The sequence below is a fragment of the Portunus trituberculatus genome, chromosome 50 (assembly GCF_017591435.1).
Source record: "Portunus trituberculatus isolate SZX2019 chromosome 50, ASM1759143v1, whole genome shotgun sequence".
NCBI lineage: Eukaryota > Metazoa > Arthropoda > Malacostraca > Decapoda > Portunidae > Portunus > Portunus trituberculatus.
In genome coordinates this window covers 4,742,750-4,764,566 of record NC_059304.1, presented here as the reverse complement: position 1 = coordinate 4,764,566, position 21,817 = coordinate 4,742,750, and the positions used below count along the sequence as shown (strand labels likewise).

General features: G+C 39.3%; 1 protein-coding gene and 2 long non-coding RNA genes across 8 annotated transcripts; 1 reads left to right on the top strand and 2 right to left on the bottom strand.

The window, feature by feature from the left end:
• Nucleotides 1-1,495: 1,495 nt before the first annotated feature.
• Nucleotides 1,496-3,672, bottom strand: LOC123499856. Its single transcript, XR_006673136.1, has 2 exons — nucleotides 3,037-3,672; nucleotides 1,496-1,528 (listed from the first exon to the last, which is right to left on the bottom strand). It is a non-coding gene; the product is annotated as an uncharacterized LOC123499856 (long non-coding RNA).
• Nucleotides 3,673-5,141: 1,469 nt separating this feature from the next.
• Nucleotides 5,142-12,149, top strand: LOC123499838. 5 transcript variants are annotated; one of them, XM_045248380.1, is made up of 4 exons: nucleotides 5,142-5,310; nucleotides 5,864-6,046; nucleotides 11,036-11,275; nucleotides 11,713-12,149. In XM_045248380.1, the coding sequence occupies exons 1-4, from the start codon at nucleotides 5,170-5,172 to the stop codon at nucleotides 11,752-11,754; spliced, it is 606 nt and encodes a 201-aa protein (XP_045104315.1). In that variant the 5' UTR covers nucleotides 5,142-5,169; the 3' UTR covers nucleotides 11,755-12,149. The 5 variants fall into 5 exon arrangements, 4 of the variants coding, with proteins under 4 accessions (XP_045104315.1, XP_045104314.1, XP_045104316.1 ...); XM_045248379.1 differs by having other exon boundaries at nucleotides 11,036-11,380; nucleotides 11,713-11,748; XM_045248381.1 differs by having other exon boundaries at nucleotides 11,628-11,726.
• Nucleotides 12,150-12,745: 596 nt separating this feature from the next.
• Nucleotides 12,746-18,097, bottom strand: LOC123499843. Of its 2 annotated transcripts, none has more exons than XR_006673123.1 (3): nucleotides 17,877-18,097; nucleotides 15,171-15,668; nucleotides 12,746-14,402 (listed from the first exon to the last, which is right to left on the bottom strand). It is a non-coding gene; the product is annotated as an uncharacterized LOC123499843 (long non-coding RNA). The 2 variants fall into 2 exon arrangements; XR_006673124.1 differs by lacking the exon at nucleotides 17,877-18,097 and adding an exon at nucleotides 15,674-15,767 and having other exon boundaries at nucleotides 15,171-15,299.
• Between the last annotated feature and the right edge of the window lie 3,720 nt (nucleotides 18,098-21,817).

Sequence of the window (21,817 nt, the reverse complement as noted above, 5' to 3'; positions counted from 1 at the left end):
AGATTATACAGGAAAATCTGAACCCCTAAAAACACATAAGTAAGATATTTGGATTATCATATCAATACAACAAGGTAAATACTTCAAAGACAACCAATAGCTTACAATATCCTAAAAATTTCAGGTCATAAATTCTATAACTTCTTTTAAAATAAATTTTTCAAATCTGGATCACAGCATGCCCTTAAATTCCTGAAATAGTACGAGAAAACAAGAAAAATATTAAAAAATCATTAAAAACATGACTGGAACTGCAGAAGAGAGGAGGTAATAGTACTGGGGTTGTTGCACTAGGTTAGGCTAGGATGGGTGGGGAATTATTGAAAAAAGAGGAAAAAAATAAATATACATAAAAAAAAAAAAAAAAAAAAAAAGCTGAAAAAATATGATGTCAGTTTGGTACAGAGTGTTTGGACCTGCCAGGGAGTGAGAGGGAGTGGTTATGGGGTGCTACATTACGTTAGGTTGGTAAAAAGGCTGAGATTTTTCAAAAGTAAGAAAAAAAAAATAAAGTCACACCACCTGCTAATGTTTGGAGAGAGAGAGAGAGAGAGAGAGAGAGAGAGAGAGAGAGAGAGAGAGAGAGAGAGAGAGAGAGAGAGATATGGTAACAAACAAATAAGGCCGCGTTTCCCAACCTTTTTACCCTTGCATAACCCTTCAAATACATGACACGTCTCAAGGAACCCCTACGCACAAACAAAATTATATACCATACATTTGTCATTTTATGTGACGTCAAATCAGGCGGGTGGAGGAGCTGCGAAGGGGAGGCCGGGAATTGAGGCGAGCGCACTGGACAGTTTCTTGGGGACAGTGCCCTGAAATCATGCACAAACCAAAATCATCCCCACACACTCCCAAGACACTCCACACACATGCACAGACCACTTAAAAACACCCAGCACACACCAAAATCATACCCTAACACTCACAAGGCACTCCACACACATGCACAGACCACTTAAAACACTCAGCACAAACCAAAATCATACCCACACACTCCAAACACCTGCACAGACCACTTAAAACACACAGCACACACCAAAATCATACCCACACACTCCATACACACACACACACATACACACAGACCACTTAAAATACTCACCACACACCAAAATCATCCCCACACACGCACAGACCACTTAGAACCCTTAAAACTAACCTAAAACACACTCAATACACCATGCAACACCTCAAAATTCCCCTAACCGCACTCAGAACACACTCATATATTCAAACACCCAACTACACCACACTCAAGATATGTAAAATATACCTAAAAACATCTAACACACACTGAAAACACACAAAATACACTCAAAACACCCTGCAACACTACCAAACACACTCAAAATACTTCAGATATAACCCAAAAACACCAAAAGGCCTTATAAAGAACGGTAACATTAAAAAGGGGACTTACCTAAATATTGTGGTTTGGCTCCTCCTCTTCTTCCACTTCCATTTTCCTTTCTTCTTCCTTTTTTTCTTTCTTCTACTGCTCCCATCTACACGCCTGAGCCTAGAAACACATCAAAACACTTAGAAAACACGAGATATTAGGCAAAATATTGAGGAAGTGTAGGGAGAGCACCTATTGTGGCTTGTCTGCTCCTCCACTTATTCCTCCCTTTCTCCTTCCTTCCTCCTCATACTCTTTTATTTCTCCTTCCTTGTTCCTTCTGCTACTAATATCTACACACCTGAGCCAAGAAACACGGAAAAACACGTAGAAATCACTAGATATAAGGCAAAATATCGACGAACTGGGCGGTAGGGAGGGAGGGAGGGACACCGGCCTGAGTCACCCCCTTGGCTGTGACGTCATCAAGAGCGCGGGAACAGTGGTGACTTGGCTGAATTACGTAAATCATTTTAAAAATGACTTCAAGAAAAAACGAAGCCAAGGCCGAATGCTTACTCTTTTATGACTTGATAGATAATTTAATTAATATCCAAAACGTCAAAACATCTCCTGCTTAACTAGTTTTAAAAAAACTGTCTAAATTAAGTATATGAAATGTATATAAACATTTCCACTTATAACGCTGCCAAAACGTCCAGCCATTTCGACTTTATATTTCTTTCGAAAAATATTAGACAATGTAAACTCTCTTCTCAGGCATCCAACACTGACCTAGAACCAGAAGTGAACGAGTGAAAAAGCATTTATGTAAAACAAAACCATTAAACTCTAAACTCATCAGAAACTCTTGTAAAGTCAACCTATTTTCACTTGGCGAATATTCTAACACATTCTACAGAGACTGAGCTTTCTTTTAAGGCATTCTACAACGAGTTTGACCGTCAAACAGAAACGTAAACAAATAAAATCTAAAAAAATAAAACTTACGTTAAACGGGACAAAACACCACTTCAAAGTCCACATATTTCACTCAATGGATTGATTTCACGCTTAAAAAAGTACACACAATTTTTTGATACCATAAAGGCCCAGTTACACCTCAAAATTTAAAAAATGAAATTGAGAGATGGGAAATTTTGAAGGTTATGGCAGCTCATATTTAAGCTATAAAACACCACTAAACGCCACATATTTACCGAACACAGGCGCGGAACACACTTCAAACACAACGAAATATTTAGAGAAACCATAAAACACATCATGGAAGCGTAATATTATTTTTAGAGAATATATCAAAAAAAGTATTAGAACCCGCAGGTTGCCAAGGGGGGGACAGGGGAGGAGCTCGGGGGGCGGGACGGGGGCCGGGCGGGAGGTAACATCCGGGAACACTGCAGCGCGGACTCCATAATCCTTATGTTGCATTTATTATCTCACCACAACATAATTAAGCCCCATCGGCAAAACTTGCCCAGGAACATGCAACGGTACTGTAATGCCTGCATTCTGACACATGTTTGGCTTACGGTGAGTCAAAGAAGCAAATAATACCTGGTAATACTGACAACTGCTCGTTATACCCATCACCTTTTCAACATTTGGGCACTGTTTTCACTCTCATATGCAAAGAAAACCTACAAATAAGAGAGTGGCCTTAGAAATACCTGAAATAAATGATGGTGAGGCGTTGTGGAGAGTCGTGGTGAAGAGTTGCATTGGTCTCTTGTCTTGCCGCTGGTGCTGTCGGGAATGTCATCACTTCACTTTGTGTGTTTGGGTGTAAATGGGCATGTTGTGGATGTGTTGCGGGGTGTTTATGGGGTGTATAAGCAACACCACACGGCCATCACCACTGTTTGTTGTGCACTCGGCCCACCACAATTCTTTCCTTCCTTACACACTAATCCCTTATCAACACCACTGCCACACCTTACACACCTGTTCCTTGGTGCATTAATAACCTCCACCACCTCTGTCACGGCACTGTCACCTCTATACAGGCTGAAAATATAACGGCACTCCAGTTAGGTCAACCGTGTCTCTTGGCGGCAGGTACCGACGCCATCATCAACTGTGGCTCTCTCAAGGAATTCACTCTCTTCTCCTTGCCCGCTATAAATTCCAATACTATGTCCTTGTATGTGTTAAATTCTCAGTGTTGGAAAAGTATCACGGAATTATGTGTGAAATATTTAGTGTTATTATGGTTTTAGTTTATTTAAGGATACAAGTTGCCGTGGGGAGCTTCAAAATGTCGACATTACTAAACTCAGCATTCACAACACAATAAATTCCAATACTATGTCCTTGCTTGTGTTAAATTCTCAGTATTTGAAAGTTATCTAGGAATTATGTGTGGAATACTCAATGTTTTATGGTTTTAATCTATTTGAAGATACAAGCAGCCGTGGGAGGAGCTTTAAAATGTCGACATTACCAAAACTCAGCATTCACAACACACAATATATAAATCTAATTAAAAAATACACAAATAAAAAAAAAAAAAAAATAACAATCATTAAAAACAAACATGCTAAACAGTGAGAGATGAGTGACAAAATATCGACATTACAAATCACAACATTCAAAACAAATAAAAAGGAACACAAACAAATAATAACTAAAAAAAAAAAAAAAAAAAAACAAAATGTGTGTAGTGTGTGTGGTGATAGAGTGGTAGAGAGCAGTGTGGTGTATGGTGTGTGGTGACTGGTGTGTGTGGTGATAGAGTGGAAGAGAGCAGTTGGTGTATGGTGTGGTGACAGTGGTGTGTGTGGTGATAGAGTGAAAGAGAGCAAATTGTGGTGTATGGTGTGTGTGGTGAAAGAGGAAAGAGAGCAGTGTGGTGTATGGTGTGTGTGACTGGTGTGTGTGGTGATGAGTGGAAGAGAGCAGTTGTGTGTGTGGTGACAGTGGTGTGTGATAGAGTGAAAGAGAGCAAATTGTGGTGTATGGTGTGTGTGGTGAAAGAGGAAAGAGAGCAGTGTGGTGTGTGTGTGATGACAGTGGTGTGTGTGGAGACAGAGAAAGAGAGCAAATTGTGGTGTATGGTGACAGCGGTGTGTGTGGTGACAGAGTGAAAGAGAGCAAATTGTGGTGTATGGTGACAATGGTGCGTGTGGTGAGAGAGTGAAAGACACCAAATTGTGGTGTATGGTGTGTGGTATATGGTCCGCCACGCACACTCCCAGTGACAGAGTCCTCGCACCTCTAAGACCTACAACTCTCTCTCTCTCTCTCTCTCTCTCTCTCTCTCTCTCTCTCTCATTTAAAGTGATAGCTAATTGCGGATTGATTATTTTTCTGACAATATTCTCCTTATATCTCATGATAGTCTTATAATCTTCTTTAAGAGTCTGTGTGACTTCGCCTAAGTCACACACACACACACACACACACACACACACACACATAAATAAACCAAAATAAAAGTAAGAAAAACGTGTTATTTTAGTAGTTTTCAGCTATTTTTGCACCAAAACACAGAAATGCATGCAAAACGCATGATTTTTTTTTCATAAAACCTTAAAATCACATAAATGCGACGTTTTAACAAATATAGTGGTTTGTTTGCCTTTCTGAGTTTTGGTGCATAAAATGCTGGAAAACATTAAAATAACCAAATTTTGACATATTTCAGTTCCTTAAACAAATAGTCTGTATTCATGCATTTTGTCTGCATTTCTGTATTTTCGTGGAAAAAAAAAAGCTGAAAACTACTTTTACTTTGGTTTCTCTATATAGGGTCCTGCGTCCCTGCCCACCCAGAGTCCTTCTCCGCGGACTGGCATACCAAGATGGAGGAATGCGACCGCCGCGCTGCCGCCCGAGCTGCACAGGTGCAGGCTCACTATGACCAGCACGCCAGGCCCCTCCCCAAGCTGTGCATTGGAGCCACAGTCCGCATCCAGGACCCTGTGTCTCTCCGCTGGGATAAGGTCGGTGTGGTCATGGGCTGCAGCAGGAACAGGGAATATGATGTTCGTGAGGGGGGAGGGAGGTGTGGGTATGTAATGTAATATATTATATCATATGTATTCCCTGTACCTCTGATTATCATACGCCTGGCAACCCTACGTAAGCCTCAGTCTTGCTGGCGTCTCCAAGGCAGGCAGGCGTACGGGGTCCTTCCAAGGCTTTCTCTGTGTTCCTCTGCTTGAATCCACATACTCCAGTTAGTACGTGTTTCTATGAAGAACCTTCACCTTCGTGGCTGTACTGTCCCGACAGCTACCCAACACCACAACTTCCTTCTATCTAATCATTTATCATTCCTATTAATGCCTATTTAAAAAAACATTAGAACTGTACCTTTAGTCTTCACTCTAAGCTAACCTAATCTAATACATTTTAAATCTTACCTAATCTATTTAAAAACATTACAACTGTACCTCTAGTCTTCACTCCAACCTACCCTAATCTAACACATTTTAAACCTAACTTATTTAAAAGCATTAGAACTGTACCTTTATTCTCTGTCCTTCCCTGCAGTCGGAACACCCAAGCCTCATTGACGTAGTGCAGCTTGATGTGACGAGTGAGGGGGCAGTGCAGGCAGCCGCTCAACACATACAGCAGACCCATGGCAAGGCACTGGACCTTCTCATCAACTGCAGTGCCATTCTCAGCCCCTCAGGACGTGGCGAGACCAGCCTGAGAGACGTTTCCATGAAGGTTTGAAGTTTGTTAGTTTGTCGTGTGGTTTTCGCCGGTATTCAGAAACATCTTTTCCTCTCACTATGAGTTTTGGGTATGATTAGATGATCTTATTTGTATTAGGAAGAGTCTATGGAGGTCAGAAGATTACTGTCCAGTCTCCACTATTTCAATCCCCACGTGAGTTTATGAAGCTGTATAAAAGCACCAAATAGTAAACAGAATGAATACGAAAATTTATCATGATACTGAAGGGATTAAGTCTCTCTCTCTCTCTCTCTCTCTCTCTCTCTCTCTCTCTCTCTCTCTCTCTCTCTCTCTCTCTCTCTCTCTAAAGAAATACTTATTTATATTGTAAATAACTGCCTTAGCTTGGCTTTGAAGGTGGCCATAGGGCGAGCTTGAAGCGGAGCGGGAACGTGTCTGGACGCCAACAAATCAGAATTCCTCCACTGAGTGGTGGTGTGGAACAAAAGTTGTAATAATTCCGGAAATAAGTTCGGAAATGCACCAATGTATGTAGAAACAAAGAGAGAAAGAAAGACAGCGGCAGAGGTTACGTAGGTTGAGCGAGGCTGCGGGGTTAGTGAAAGAAGTAGACGGTGATAATGGTGACACGCCCTATCGGCCGTTTCTCACAATTTTCTCGATACGGCAACTACAATATTTTTTTTCTTTCTTCTGTTTAGCAAAGAAAAAGTACAAGTAGCTGTTATTTTTTTTTATTTTGTTCGTAATCCTTTCACTCGCGGGCCGCGGCCGTGGTACCACGCTGACGCCTGTCGCCAGAAAAGTTACAACTTGTAAGTTGAAAGAAGCCAGTGTCACTCAGTGGTGTGTGTGTGTGTGTGTGTGTGTGTGTGTGTGTGTGTGTGTGTGTGTGTGTGATGGCAGTAGGATCACTGTCACTACAATAGAGTCCGTCTACTCTAAGATGACACCTGTCTCCGGCTGAGAGATTTTTGTCATTTTAGTTTTGACTGTTGCCGCCAATTTTTCTGGTAGCAGTGCAGCACCGGCCACCGAGACCAAAACTATAATGAGGTTTAGCAGAGGAAAATAATATATATGACACTAACGTGATTTTTTTTTTTTTTTTTACTGTGTTTTTTGAAAGGAAAAGAACCAAAGGATTTTAACCCAGGCTAGGTCCCCAGAACACGACCTGCCTACTACTACTCCACTCAGCCCGATTTTTTTTTTTTTTTTTTTTTGCCATCACCCTGCCGTGGGTGATTCTTATTTGATCTATTTTTTTTTTTTGTTAATTTAATTTAAGATGATTTTTTATTGTAATTTATTTATTTATTTTGTTTACTTATTTTACTTATTTTTAAATATTAACATTATGTACATCACACTTACTTTCATACAAATATTAACATTATGTACATCACACTTACTTTCATACACGCTTCATTCATACAGGGATCCTATACCTATCTCAAACTATTGTCCTTTTGTCAGGGCATGGGAAGGGAGGATAACTCACAATCACACAGCATCACTACGTATTGCATATACACATGAAGGAAAACATTCACATTACATCACGCAAGACTGATATATATATATATATATATATATATATATATATATATATATATATATATATATATATATATATATATATATATATATATATATATATTATATATCACATATATTTACAGAGTGCAAAATAGATAGCATAATATATACACATAAATCATAACTCTGATTAAATTGGTCTCAGTCAGGTAAATCATCAGTCTATCGACCACGAGAGGCCGTGACTCTGGCAATACGCTGCCAAGGGCCGCCTCTCCTCACGATAACGCACACAGTGAAGCAGGATGTGTTCGACAGAGAGGGTGACATTACAGGTGGAACACTGTGGTGGGAAGGTGTTGACTATGTAGGGGAGCATGTGGGTGGGGAGGGTGCAGCCCATCCTGAGGCGTGCGAGGACCACCTCCTCTCGCCATGTGGGGCGACTGGAGGAGGCCCACTCGCCCAGGATGGGTTTGATGGTGTGGAAGTGGAGGTTGTTCCAGTGACTCTGCCACAGGAGTTTCGCTGATGATTTAACAACTGAGAGACATGACTGCAGATCCCGATGGAGGTTCCACGCTCCCTCGAGCTCTGCAGCAGACCGAGCTAGACTGTCAGCCTGTTCATTCCCGCGTATACTGGAATGTCCGACTCGTACCCTACATGAACCCTCTTTTCTTTTTTTATACCTTGTGGGCTTTTCACGGGAATTTCTGGGCTAAAGGGATACTTTTGTGGTACCTCCTATCTCAAGGCCCACCCGCTACGACTTTGGCAACTTATATAGTAGCACTGAAGGTGAAAATGACTGATGCTGTGCTCCTTCTGGTACCATCAACCATCTTAGTGATCTTTCTAGCTTCAATGACATCCTGATCAGTCATGCAATCGACAATCTCGGTCTGTTCCATATCCACAAAATCGCGGTGGGAAGCGACTCCCCGACACGAATTCATGGAGACTGGAATCGAAGCCTCGATCTCGATGTCATGAATGAACCGGAGTTTCAAAAGTGATTTGACTTGATTTACGTTAAGGGTTTGAACTACTAAGTCACCACTAGCAAGTTTCTTCACATTAATGACATTGTATGCAATATTGCAGTCAATAACTTTCTTTACAAGAGAATTGACAATATTATTAACGCGTCATGCCTGTATGTAGCCTATGTGCTTCATAATAATAATAATAATAATAATAATAATATCAATAATAGTAATGATAATATTGTTAACAATGATAATGATAACAATAATAATAACTATGATAATAATAATGATGATAATAATGATGGTATTGATAACAATTATAACAATGATAATAATAATAATAACAATAATAATAATAATAATAATAATAATAATAATAATAATAATAATAATAATAACAACAATAATAATAATAATAATATATATATAATATATATATATATATATATATATATATATATATATATATATATATATATATATATATATATATATATATATATATATATTTCTATTATTATCATTACCATTGTTACTATTATTGTTATTATTATGTGTGTGTGTGTGTGTGTGTGTGTGTGTGTGTGTGTGTGTGTGTGTGTGTGTGGTAGATAGGTAGATAGATAATTAGTTAGACAGACAGATAGATGAATGGCTAGACATAAATTTATGTAAATTAGTGTGACGTGAGTGAGGAGGGTTGGGACCTACGTGGCGTGGGTAACCACCGGCTTAGACTAAGGTAACAATGCTTACATAGAACGATGCTCACCGAGAGTGGCTAGTTAGTTATTAAGTGTCTTTACTGCAAACAAGGGAGGGAGGAGGAGGAGGTGAAGCGGAAAGCAATGAGGGACATCGGGACGATTTCTTGTGTTGGCATCGTGGAGGTGAGTCGTGTGTGCGCCGAGAAGTGTGTCTGTCCTCTGCCTCGTTGTAAGGTGTTGGTTTGGTGGTGTTCCTGTTGTATGTCGGGAAGGTATGTTGTACACTGTACAGTGGTGGTGTTGGCGTGTGTCCGTGTGTAGTGAAGGACCTTTGCCCGTTTCTCATGAACGAGATGTATTTCAGATGATAGGAAGTGTTGCCTGGCACTTCGTGGAACGGTTTGTTTATAGAGTATTTCTTGTTTAAAGTGTATTTCTGAATATCAATTTGGTTATTTGGTAACACTTAATATGCATTAAGTTGCCATTCCGTAATAAAATAACACGTAGTGTTCTATTAATGGGAAGTTGTAACCTGTTTGTTGAACGCAGCACATGCTCATAACTCGTGGCTTTGGTGTGCATTGATAGCAAGGCTGAAGGGTGCTTTTAGTGGCTCTTGGGTCTCCCTTAGTGTATCTCGGCTTCCCCTCACTGAGCGGTGGCGCAGATGTAGGCTAAGCGGTCACGAACTTTGGCATGAGCTACGTGTAGGGTTGTTAGGGTAGTGGGATAAGGAGTTGTGTGAGAGTTGTTGGGTAACGTGACGTTTCGGCCCCAGTTTCGTATGTGTTGTGAACCAGTGTGCCATTTTATATGTAAAGCATCAAACAAGTGATCGTGCTTTAACGTCACGGCACCCCAGTTTCTTTAATAGTTTATGAATGAGTAAGGCTTTTGTTGTGTAAAAGCTTCGAAATGGCTGTGTAGTAACCATTTATATGGACAGTGTCCCCGATAAAGTCTCGTGCGATCGCCTCGATTCCCTGCTTCCACTTCGCAGCTCCTCTACCCTGGTGATTTGACGTCGCATATGTGAAGCCACGCTATTGGTCAGAGTGGCTTCATGAGAGAGAGAGAGAGAGAGAGAGAGAGAGAGAGAGAGAGAGAGAGAGAGAGAGAGAAAAAACGAATATGAAAAATGGAGAGAGAGAGAGAGAGAGAGAAAGAAAAATGGAAATACATAGAGAATATGGTTTCTCAACCTTTTTACCCTTGCGTAATCCTTGAAATACATGCCATGTCTCGAGGAAGCCATGCGCAAAAACAAAATTATGAACCATATTTCTCTTGTGACGTCAAATCAGGTGGGTGGAGGAGCTGCGCTGCTGCGAAGTGGGAGCCGGGAATCGAGGCGATCGCGTGGGACTGTTTCTTGGGACAGTGCCACAATATTCTGTGGATGTTCAATTACCCATAGTTTTCATTATCTGGTGCAGTAAGTGTAGGAACAATAGAGTAATTATTTCATGGGTGTTGTGGTGCACGTGAGGTACACCACTACTCACTATATGGTGCAGTGTACCACTAGTCACTGGTGCAGTAAGTGTAAGAGCAGTCGAGTAATAATTTTCGGGGTGTTGTGGTGCACTAGCTAGGTGCAGCACCATACGCTAGTTAGTTCCATCAGTAATATACGCAGTTGCATTGAATTTGAGGCAAGTCACTCTGATCATACTGTGCAATTTGTCCCTATATCAGAGGTCTTGGATTAGTCATTAAAGAGGAATTAATGACAGCAGATGTTTCTTGATTGATTGGTGACTTTCTTGTTGCAGGAGTGTACAACAAGGGGCGGTGTATACGACGAGGGACAAGGTCGGGTCATGCCGGCCATCCCTAAACATGGAGCAAGCAAGTCTCGGGCGTCAGTCAGGAGGTGGAGCACGACCCGCCACAAATCTGGCACAGGCGTCCCTACAACTGCGCAACTGCGCATTACCAACTTCGTGGAGGCGCATGTGTTTCACTCTCTTCAGAAGGTGACGCAGACCGAGGAGGCGTGTGGTTCGGCACAGGTATGGGCCGGGCCGTTTCACCGCCTCCATGAGGCGTACAGGCTATCAGGAACTGTTCTGTCCAGGGTCTCTTTTTTAATCCTGGTTCTGTCTTGGTGTTAAAAGGTAATATAACGGTGTTACAAGCAAAACTCGAACGTTCGTTATCAGAAGAGAATGAGGAATATATATATTTTTTAAGGAATTACTTTTTTAATTACCTTTTTTAAGGAATTACCTTTTTTTTAAGGAATTACTTTTTTTTAAGGAATTACTTTTTTTTAAGGAATTACTTTTTTTTAAGGAATACTTTAATAAAGAGGATTGGAGATAACTTGCGGTGAGTAAAATGGAATCCACTAAACATTTACAGGGCGGTCACACCACACCACACCTGTCCTACATTTGAGGACAAGGTTGTTCATGATTAAAGTGTAAAGGTAAAATTATTTTTACAGGTCCTGCCACTACTGGAGGAGAACCAAACCAGCGTGTCCTAACACCCTCAACCTGCGGCAGGAAACTGGCTCTTCTTGCACTGGAAGACACAAACTGTCTGCGCCTTTCATGGAGGGATTGGACCCTGCCTCTCACCAGCTCTGACCTGGCAACACTCGGCGTCATCCAGGGAGGGAGGACAGGACAGGACAGCCTTGCTTCATCTAACCTAACCAATACATGTTGCTGCGTCATCCAGGGAGGGAGGAGGACAGGACAGACTGCCTTGCTTCATCTAACCTAACCAATACATGTTGCCAATCACTCTTGTAATGTTATTTATTATTCCTTCCATCTAATGTGAATATGCCCACATGTGTAATGTTGTTATTCCTTATGTTCTGTGATGGACCCACATGACTGCTGTTAGTACTAATAATAAATCATAATAAGAAAATTGATATTGCTTTAATTCCATTTTTTTTTTTTTTTTATAGGAACCGTTTATGAAATAAACATAACCAGACTTGCTCTGGAGCTTAACCTTACCTCACTCACCTCAGTTAAAATCTAAACTCAAGCCTCCCCTTGTTAAGCCCCACAATATAATACTACATACAGCTTGTCACAAAGTGAGTAATCCTTTCTATCAAGTTAACCATTCAACATATCAAAGAACCCTGAGATACTCACTCAATTGGGCCAATTCTCAGTGAAATGCCTAAAAAAGCTCAAAAGCAGTAGGAAATAGTTAAAAGAATACTGAAAAACCAGTTAAAAGAATATAACTGAAAAACCAGTCCTTACAAAACTGCTCCTGAAAAGCAGCAAAGTGGGAAAATTCCCTGCAAAACTGCCCCAAAATGCTGAAAAATTGCTAAAAAGCAGCAAAAAATGGCAATTCCTGCAAAACTGCCCAAAATGCTGAAAAATTGCTAAAAGCAGCAAAAATCCCTGCAAAACAGCCTCAAAAACTGTGCTAAGTCATAAATACTCCGAAGAGTCTCCGGAGAAAGAGCAGATGTATATTTGGGTTAAAAATACATTGAAGAGTCTCCCTTCCTTCACTTTTATTCAATCAACACATTTTTACACAACTCTGAAAACTCCACCAAAACTTTCAACTTAGAAAAATTTTACAGTGTAACACCAGAATTTGTACAGCTAGAAAACTACAAATTTCAACTAGAAAATTTTTACACAATTCTGATGAAAACTCTACCAAAACTTTCGACTTAGAAAATTTTTACAAAGCAACACTAGAATTTGAACAGCTAGGATATTTTTACAAAGCAACACTAGAATTTGAACAGCTAGGAAAATTTTAACAACTTGCAACATACAACAATTTTTATATTTCAACTTAGAATAATTTCTGCAATTTCTAACTTGGGACAATTTTATATTTTTTAGTCTGGGAATATTTTCACCTTACAAAGTATTAGAGAAAAAAATTAGGAAAGTTGCAAGATGGACCATGAGGCCTGCACATACACGGCAGCAGTCTCTGTATGAACAGGTCATCCATACATTTGTCTAATATAACATTAAAAAAATGAATACAATAACATAATAGTATTTTGACAGCAATTTCATTGCAAAGTCTAGGAGGAACTATCAACTCTGTACAATGATTTCTTACACAATGGCTTTGGTCTCAAACAGCATGTTGTCCCTTGCAACACTACATTGTCACCATAAATACACAAAACACAGACTATCATTCTGGGGCCGTATTCTACACAGTCAGCCTCAGGTCTCACTGAATGCCTGACCGTCACTCCACTGCTGGTCTTTGGGCTCATCACTTGTCAACTTTATATATGTATACAAAGAAATAGATCCTTGACATAATTTCTACAATTCTAATTATTTTGACATCATAGTAAGACTGTGTATCCAAACAAAAGAAACATGACAAACAGAAGATTATGCCCAACAGCCTGACACATGACACATGACACATGCAAGCCACTCAGAGCAAGGTTTGTTTGAGTTTTTGGAAAACTGATCGCACCCTCTTGGCAGTTATCTATAATGATAAATTACTCACTCCATCAAAGGACATTATTTAGCCATCATTACAGATATTTATCATTAATCAATATCAAAAACTGTCGGGGATCATGCCATGGTACATAAAAACAAGCTCTCACCATGCTGAGAAGAGTTTTAAGACAGTGGTTGGCAGCGCTACAACAGACTGAACCCTGTCTTGGCACTTATGACGAGTCACAAGGTGAGAGCCTGTCATTGAGGGACTTGTGTCTAAAATGCACCATTTTGTCTACAATCACATCACTAGCTATGATGGTTTGTAGAATACGGCCCTTGAAACCTTACACAGAACAGTAACAGCAAAGCTCTACAAAGTAGAGAAACTTACTATTTAATCAGTCTAAACATTCCCACTCAAAAATGTCTATAAACCTAATTATATACAACAATTTTTCCCTAAATGAAAAACATTGAATTCAAGGAATGACTGGCACACTTGCCCATAAAGCTGCCCATACACACACACACACACATATAATCCTTCGGTTAAAACTGTGTGCACTTCTTTCCACACACACACACACAAAAAGAAAAAGCATGAACCAATGATGCTGTGAATGTTGATGCATCCTCCATCCTTGCCACTCTGTCTTGCACTCTGCACACACGTTTAGGAAAGAAGTGTGCAGTGTGCCGCTGGACCTCCAAAAGCCTGCAACAAAAGAAAGGAGTCAACAAAAGATCATGTTTAGTGATCAATTACCTTCAAGTCATCTTATCAATCAGAAATTGTGAAAACTGCTCATTTGTAATCACATTTCTGATACAGGAAGGTAGATCAAAAACCCAGCAAAGCAAAGCCACACTATTTTTTTTTTTTTTTTTTTCATGCAAGAGGGCAACTAGCCAAGGCAACAAAAGTTAAAGAAGAAGCCCACTTGAATTTCAAGTTCACTAAAAGATTGGTACAGAATTAGCATGTCTTGAAATCTCCCTATTAAAAAACATCAAGTTGTACAAAGATGGAAATACAGAAGCATGTAGGGAATTCCAGAGTTTACCAGAGAAAGGTCTGAATGGTTGAGAGTACTGGTTAACTCTTGTATTAGAGAGTTGGACAGAACAGGGATGAGAGGAAGAAGAAAGCCTTGTGCAGCAAGGCTGCAGGAGGAGGTGACGTATGCACTTAGCAAGATCAGTAGAGCAGTTAGCATGAAAATGGTGATAAGATAAAAAAAAGATGCAATATTTTGGCAGTGAGAAAGAGGCTGCAGACAGTCAGTCAGTCAGAGGAGAGGAGTTGATTACATGAAAAGCTTTTGATTCCACCCAATCTAACAATACTGTGTGAGTGGAACTCCCCCCAAACATGCAAAGATTACTTCATACAAAGACAGATTGTACCGAGTAAGCAGATGGGGGCGAGAAACACTGGCGACAATGTCAAAATAACTACTACTTGACAACTTGTTTGCCTTACTTGTAGTGCAGCAAAGTGTGTGTGCCACCCTTCTTGAAACTCTGGAGCACCTTCATGTGTTCAGTAAAGTGGTGGGCAGGAACACAAAGAGGTGCTTCCCTCGACGCCTCGCCACCGGTGCAGTACGTCCTGTGGGGGAAACAAACCGTCATTGCACTCATTAACACACAGGGAAGATGTGCAACTCAGCCACTCAGCCCTCCTTACTGATAAACACCACCACTCACAAACACACACAAACTGCACTCACCAACTCCTAACAAATAAATACAAGTCAGCCACTCATCTCTCCTTCCTCCTGTGACAGAGATGCCTCCACAAAGAAATCAATAACACACAGATTGATCACATTCATCTTTGACAGACACAAAGTTCACAGAAAAACTGAGAATCTGTACATCTTACTATTCAATCACTTCATCTTTTCTTCATTACAAAGTTTCATAAACTGTTTCATTGCACACACACACACACACACACACACACACACACACACACCTTACCTGCATGAGATGTGGTGCACTGCCTCCTTGGTGGGAATAAGGGAGAGTGGAGTGGTGTGGATACTATCAGGCTGGCTGCAGAGACCACCCAGCCTGCCTAGAGAGAATCTGCTCACAGAGAGAGAGAGAGAGAGAGAGAGAGAGAGAGAGAGAGAGAGAGAGAGAGAGAGAGAGAGAGAGAGAGAGAGAGAGAGAGAGAGAGAGAGAGAGAGAGTCTTGGGTGGTAGGTTAGCTTAAAACACATTAGCATCATAACACACGCTGAACCACACCCAAAATTGCAACCAAACACTTATAATATCCAAAAACACATTCAAATGCATCAAAAACACATGAAACACACTCAAAACACACCCAAACACACTCAAACACACCCAAACACACTCAAACATGCCAAAACACATCAAAACAAACTCAAAACACATCCAAAACACCTCAAAACACACCTCAAATGCACCCAAGAACCCCAAAACACTCCAAACACACTCAAAACACCTCAAAACACACCCAAACAGACCCAAAACACACCCAAACGCATCCAAACACACCCAAACACACTCACACGCACCTCTTCCTTATGTGTGAGTCTGTAATACAGTTTGTCCTTGATCTGGGAGAAGGTGGTGATGGCGGTGGACAAAACAGGTGTGGTGTTTTTCAAGGCCGTTTTAATCTCTGTCCTTCACTTCAAATAAATCGGCGTGTCGTTTTCTGCGGACCTGCAAATGTTTGGTTAGGTTAGTTAAAAATAAATCAATAAATAAATAAAATTACAAGGTTAGGTTAGACTGAGAGAAAAATATGACATTCAAACAACAAGATTGCATAGTAAAAAGCTGAGGAAGGGAAGATGCCTGAGAGATGTTAAAAAATTGAGTTTCCCGCAAAGATGTGTTGAGACGTGGAACAGTTTGGGTGAAGAAGTGGTGTCAGCAATGAGTGTGCATAGTTTTAAAGAAAAATTGGATAAGTGTAGATATGGAGACAGGGCCACACCAGCATAAAGCCCAGGTCCTGTAAAACTACAACTAGGTAAATACACAAACACATAAACACACACACACACACACACACACACACACACACACACACACACATTTGGGAAGTAATTACAAGTTCACTAAATGAAGGAAAGTTCCACTAGAATGGAAGAGAGCTAATGTAATACTGATATTTAAAAGAGGAAAGGCAACAACCACTAACCTACAGACCAGTGTCACTTAGAAGTGTTTTGGGAAGTTGTGTGAAATCATTATCAAAGAAAAATGGGTTAAACATCTGGAAGAAGAACAAGTCATATTGAAAAGACAATTTGGGTTCAGGACACGGAAGTCATGTGTATCAAACTTATTAAGCTTCTACTCGAGAGTTACAGAAGGACTGGAAAGCAGAGACGTATAGTGGACACAGAATACCTGGACATAAAAAAGCCTTTTGATAAAGTCCCGCATGGAAGACTACTTTGGAAACTAGAGAACATAGAAGGACTGTGAGGAACCTTGCTCCAATGGACAAGAGATTATTTGAAGGATAGGAAATGAGAACTGTGATCAGAGATACTTACTCATCTTGGGGTGCCACAAGGGTCAGTGTTAGCCATGGCCCATTATGTTTCAGATTTATGTAAACGACATTCACATTAGGGTAATCAGTTATATTAATATGTTTGGTGATGATGCAAAGCTGCTAAGAGTTATCAAAACCAGGGAGGACTGTTTGCTGTTACAGAAAGATATAAACAAGATCTATGAGTGGAGCAACAAGTGGAAATTGGAGTTTAGTGTCAACAAATGTCATGTAATTGAACTAGGAAAGAGTAAGAGAAGACCGGTATGGAACTATTTGATGGGAGAGGAAAAAATAATGAAGACTAAAGATTATACAGGAAAATCTGAACCCCTAAAAACACATAAGTAAGATATTTGGATTATCATATCAATACAACAAGGTAAATACTTCAAAGACAACCAATAGCTTACAATATCCTAAATATTTAAGGTCATAAACTAAAGACTAAAACTCACAAAAGACAACTACAGCTTCCCCCATAGAGTGATAGATATATGGAACAGACTGGACAGAGAGATGGTGTGTGGAAAGTCCACCACCACCACCACTTGAACACAAAATTAGACACTGAGATACAGAGACGGGACAACACCACCATAGGCTCCCCTCCCGTAAAATACAACTAGGTAAATACACACACACACACCAATTTAGGAAATAATTACAAGTTCACTAAATGAAGTGAAAGTTCCACTCGAATGGAAGATAGCCAAGGTAATACCAATATCTAAAGGAAGAAAGGCAACTGAACCACTAAACTACAGACCAGCGTCACTTACAAGCATTTTGGGGAAGTTGTGTCAAATTATTGTCAAAGAAAAATGGGTTAAAAATCTGGAAGAAGAAAAAGTCATATAGAACAGACAATTTGGGTTCAGGACAGGACGGTCATGTGCATCAAACTTATTAAGCTTCTACTCAAGCGTTATAGAAGGACTGGAAAGCAGAGACGGATGGTGGACACAGTATACCTGGACATGAAAAAGGCTTTTGATAAAATCCCTCATGAAAGATTACTTTAGAAACTAGAGAACAAGGAGGATTGCAAGGAACCTTATCAGAATGGATAAGGGATTATTTGAAGGACAGGGAAATGAGAACTGTGATCAGAGATACTTACTCATCTTGGGGTTAAGTAACCAGCAGTGCCACAAGGGTCAGTGTTAGCCCCCATTATGTTACAGATTTATTTAAACGACATTCACAATGGGGTAAACAGTTATATTAATCTATTTGCTGATGATGCAAAGCTGCTAAGAGTTATGATGAAAAAAATCATCACAAGCATGATACGCCCATGGCTGGAATATGCAGCTGTGGTGTGGTCTCCACGAGTTCTGAAAAGGATATGAGAAGATTAGAACAGATACAGAAGATTTCTAAAAAGATGGTGCCAGAACTAAAGGACCTAATATACAAAGAATGGCTGAAGGAAATGTGACTGCCAACCTTACAAGATAGAAGAGAATGAGGGGACCTAATAACAATGTACAAGATAGTCAATGGCATTGAACAAAATAGACAAGGAAGACCTGGTGCTGGTGACAGAAGATGGAAGGAGAAGAGGACATGTAAAGAAGATCAGGATGACGCAGTGTGTGAAGGATATTGGAAAATAATTTTCCTCATAGAACGGTGGAGAAATGGAATGCATTGAGTGGTGAAGGTGTTACACCACATAAAGTGCATAACTTTAAAGAAGAAATTGGATAAATGGAGACATGGAGACAGGACGCTACGAGGCCCGCTCGAACCCTGTACGATACTACTAGGTAAATACAACTAGGTAAACATACATATGCACATATACATACACCTTCTTAGAGAGAGAGAGAGAGAGAGAGAGAGAGAGAGAGAGAGAGAGAGAGAGAGAGAGAGAGAGAGAGAGAGAGAGAGAGAGAGAGAGAGAGAGAGAGAGAGAGAGAGAGAGAGAGAGAGAGAGAGAGAGAGAGAGAGAGAGATTTATAGCAATTAGCTATATAAACATACAAATATGTATTTGCTTTCATGTAAAAATATATACTGTAGGTACATATATAGCTAAAGCTGGCCTATATAAAGCATAGCTTTTTAGGCATGAAAAAAATATCCTTAAAAATATTAAACAATCTGGCTGGGGCAACAATATCTATTACTGTAATGATGACATTATTATAACTATATATAATATCCTAGTATTAGATTCATATATTACACAAAAGATAATTAAGATTCGTTTATTACTTAAGACAATAAAAGAATGGATGACTATTCATAGGAGATGTACAATTTGATCATGTATACAGACATACAGACATTCAATTTTACATATAAATACAATATATGAGCATATAAATACATATAAATACAATATATACACATGTTAAGATATATATACTAACTAATAATTTCATATACATAATTCATTTGTAGGCTAGTTTAGCTTTACAAACATGTTGGATCTCAGCTAGTATACTGTTCCAAGCTTATACATTTTAAATAAATTACATTTATGTTTAATGGACTTTAGTATTCCACTTGTAAGCCAGGCATTATTAAGTCTTTTATCAGTAACAAATTTAGATTTAATTGGGAAACTCTGATTATAACATTCGTATAGTTTTTTATAAAATAGATTAAAGTTGTTGTTAGTATTTTCCATAGTTAGCAGTTCTTCCCAGTTTATTTTACGTAGCTCATTGGTAAAAAGAGTATGATTATTGGCATTAAAATTTCTAAATTTTATCTCTTGTTTTTTTGTTGGGTTTAGATTGCTGATTGATATTAATGAAAATGGGAAGGTGGTCAGATATACAGCAGTGAAGGATCCCTGAGAATGAGTGAGGTGTGAAATTTGACCAGATTTGATCTAGTAGCGAGGGCTGACCTAGAGCAGGAGTATCCGGAAATCGTGTAGGTCTGGATATGTGGGGGAAATAATTTAGTGTTTGCATGGTATTAAGGAAAAAGTTTGTAGGAATGTGGGTAGAATGCTCCAATAAATTTATGTTAAAGTCTCCTATAATTAATGATTTGTTACGTCTGAAGATGTCATTATTCAGCATATCATTCATATCAGATGTAAATTCATTGACACCTACATGTTTGCTCTTAGGTCTGTAAAGAACAGTAATTATATAATTTGAATCTCCTAATGTAAGTTTAAGAGTACACATTTCAATGTTTACATTAATGAAGCAAAATGGGTTTAACAATTCTGTTTGTAACATATTGTTAGCAAAAATAGATATCCCTCCATGTTCTCTTTCAGTTCTTATTAAGTGATATGAATCATAACCATCCAAAAAATAAAGATGTTTAGTGTGTTCTTGTAGCCATGTCTCAGTAACAGCAATTATATCAGGTGGTTTTGGTAAACAATTAAGGAAAGATTTTAGTACATCAAAGTGTTTGTGAAGTGATCTAATGTTGATATGTATAATGTTAAGGTAATTGAAATATTAGGATAAAGAATTAGGATCTCGTTGACCTGAAATTTTTTCTATAACACTAAATTCTAAGTTTAAAGAGAACACTTCATTATCATCATACAAAGAATAAAATAAATTTTCCATATGTTGCAAACAATGTGACATAAATCAGTAATTAAGTACACTAATGAATAACTAAACAAAAGCAAATTAAAACCAAATAGGTCTCTCCAGGTATGCAAATATAGAGAAGAAATACAGTATAGTACTAGTATTTATCATTGTGATGGTAGTAGTAGTAGTAGTAGTAGTAGTAGTAGTGGTGGTGGTGGTGGTGGTGGTGGTGGTGGTGGTGGTGGTGGTGGTGGTGGTGGTGGTGGTGGTGGTGGTGTGGTAGTAGTAGTAGTAGTAGTAGTAGTAGTAGTAGTAGTAGTAGTAGTAGTAGTAGTGGTGGTGGTGGTGGTGGTGGTGGTGGTGGTGGTGGTGGTGGTGGTAGTGGTGGTGGTGGTGGTGGTAGTGTAGTAGTAGTGGTGCAGCAGTAGCAGTGGCAGCAGCAGCAGCAGCAGCAGTGGTGGTGGTGGTGGTGGTGGTAGTGGTGTAGTGGTGGTGGTGGTAGTAGTGGTAGTAGTGGTAGTAGTAGTAGTAGTAGTAGTAGTAGCAGAGGTAGTAGTAATAGTGTGTGTCATGGTGATATCTTTAGTATTGACATTGGTTATTTTAGGGACAGTATAGTAAATAGTGGAAATAAATGGTAGAACAACAAAACTGTTACACTTCATAGGAAGTAATCATATTAAATTGGAAAAGTTATGATAGTATAATCAGTGGTACAGTGTAATATTAGTATTAATCATTATGATGGTAGTAGTAGTAGTAGTAGTAGTAGTAGTAGTAGTAGTAGTAGTAGTAGTAGTAGTAGCAGTAGTAGCAGAGGTGGTGGTAGTAGTAGTAGTAGTAGTAGTAGTAGTAGTAGTAGTAGTAGTAGTAGTAGTAGTAGTAGTAGTAGTAGTAGTAGTAGTAGTAGTAGTAGTAGCAGTAGTAGTAATAGTAGTGTGTCATAGTGATATCTTTAGTATTGACATTAGTTATTAGTATTAATCATTATGATGGTAGTAGTAGTAGTAGTAGTAGTAGTAGTAGTAGTAGTAGTAGTAGTAGTAGTAGT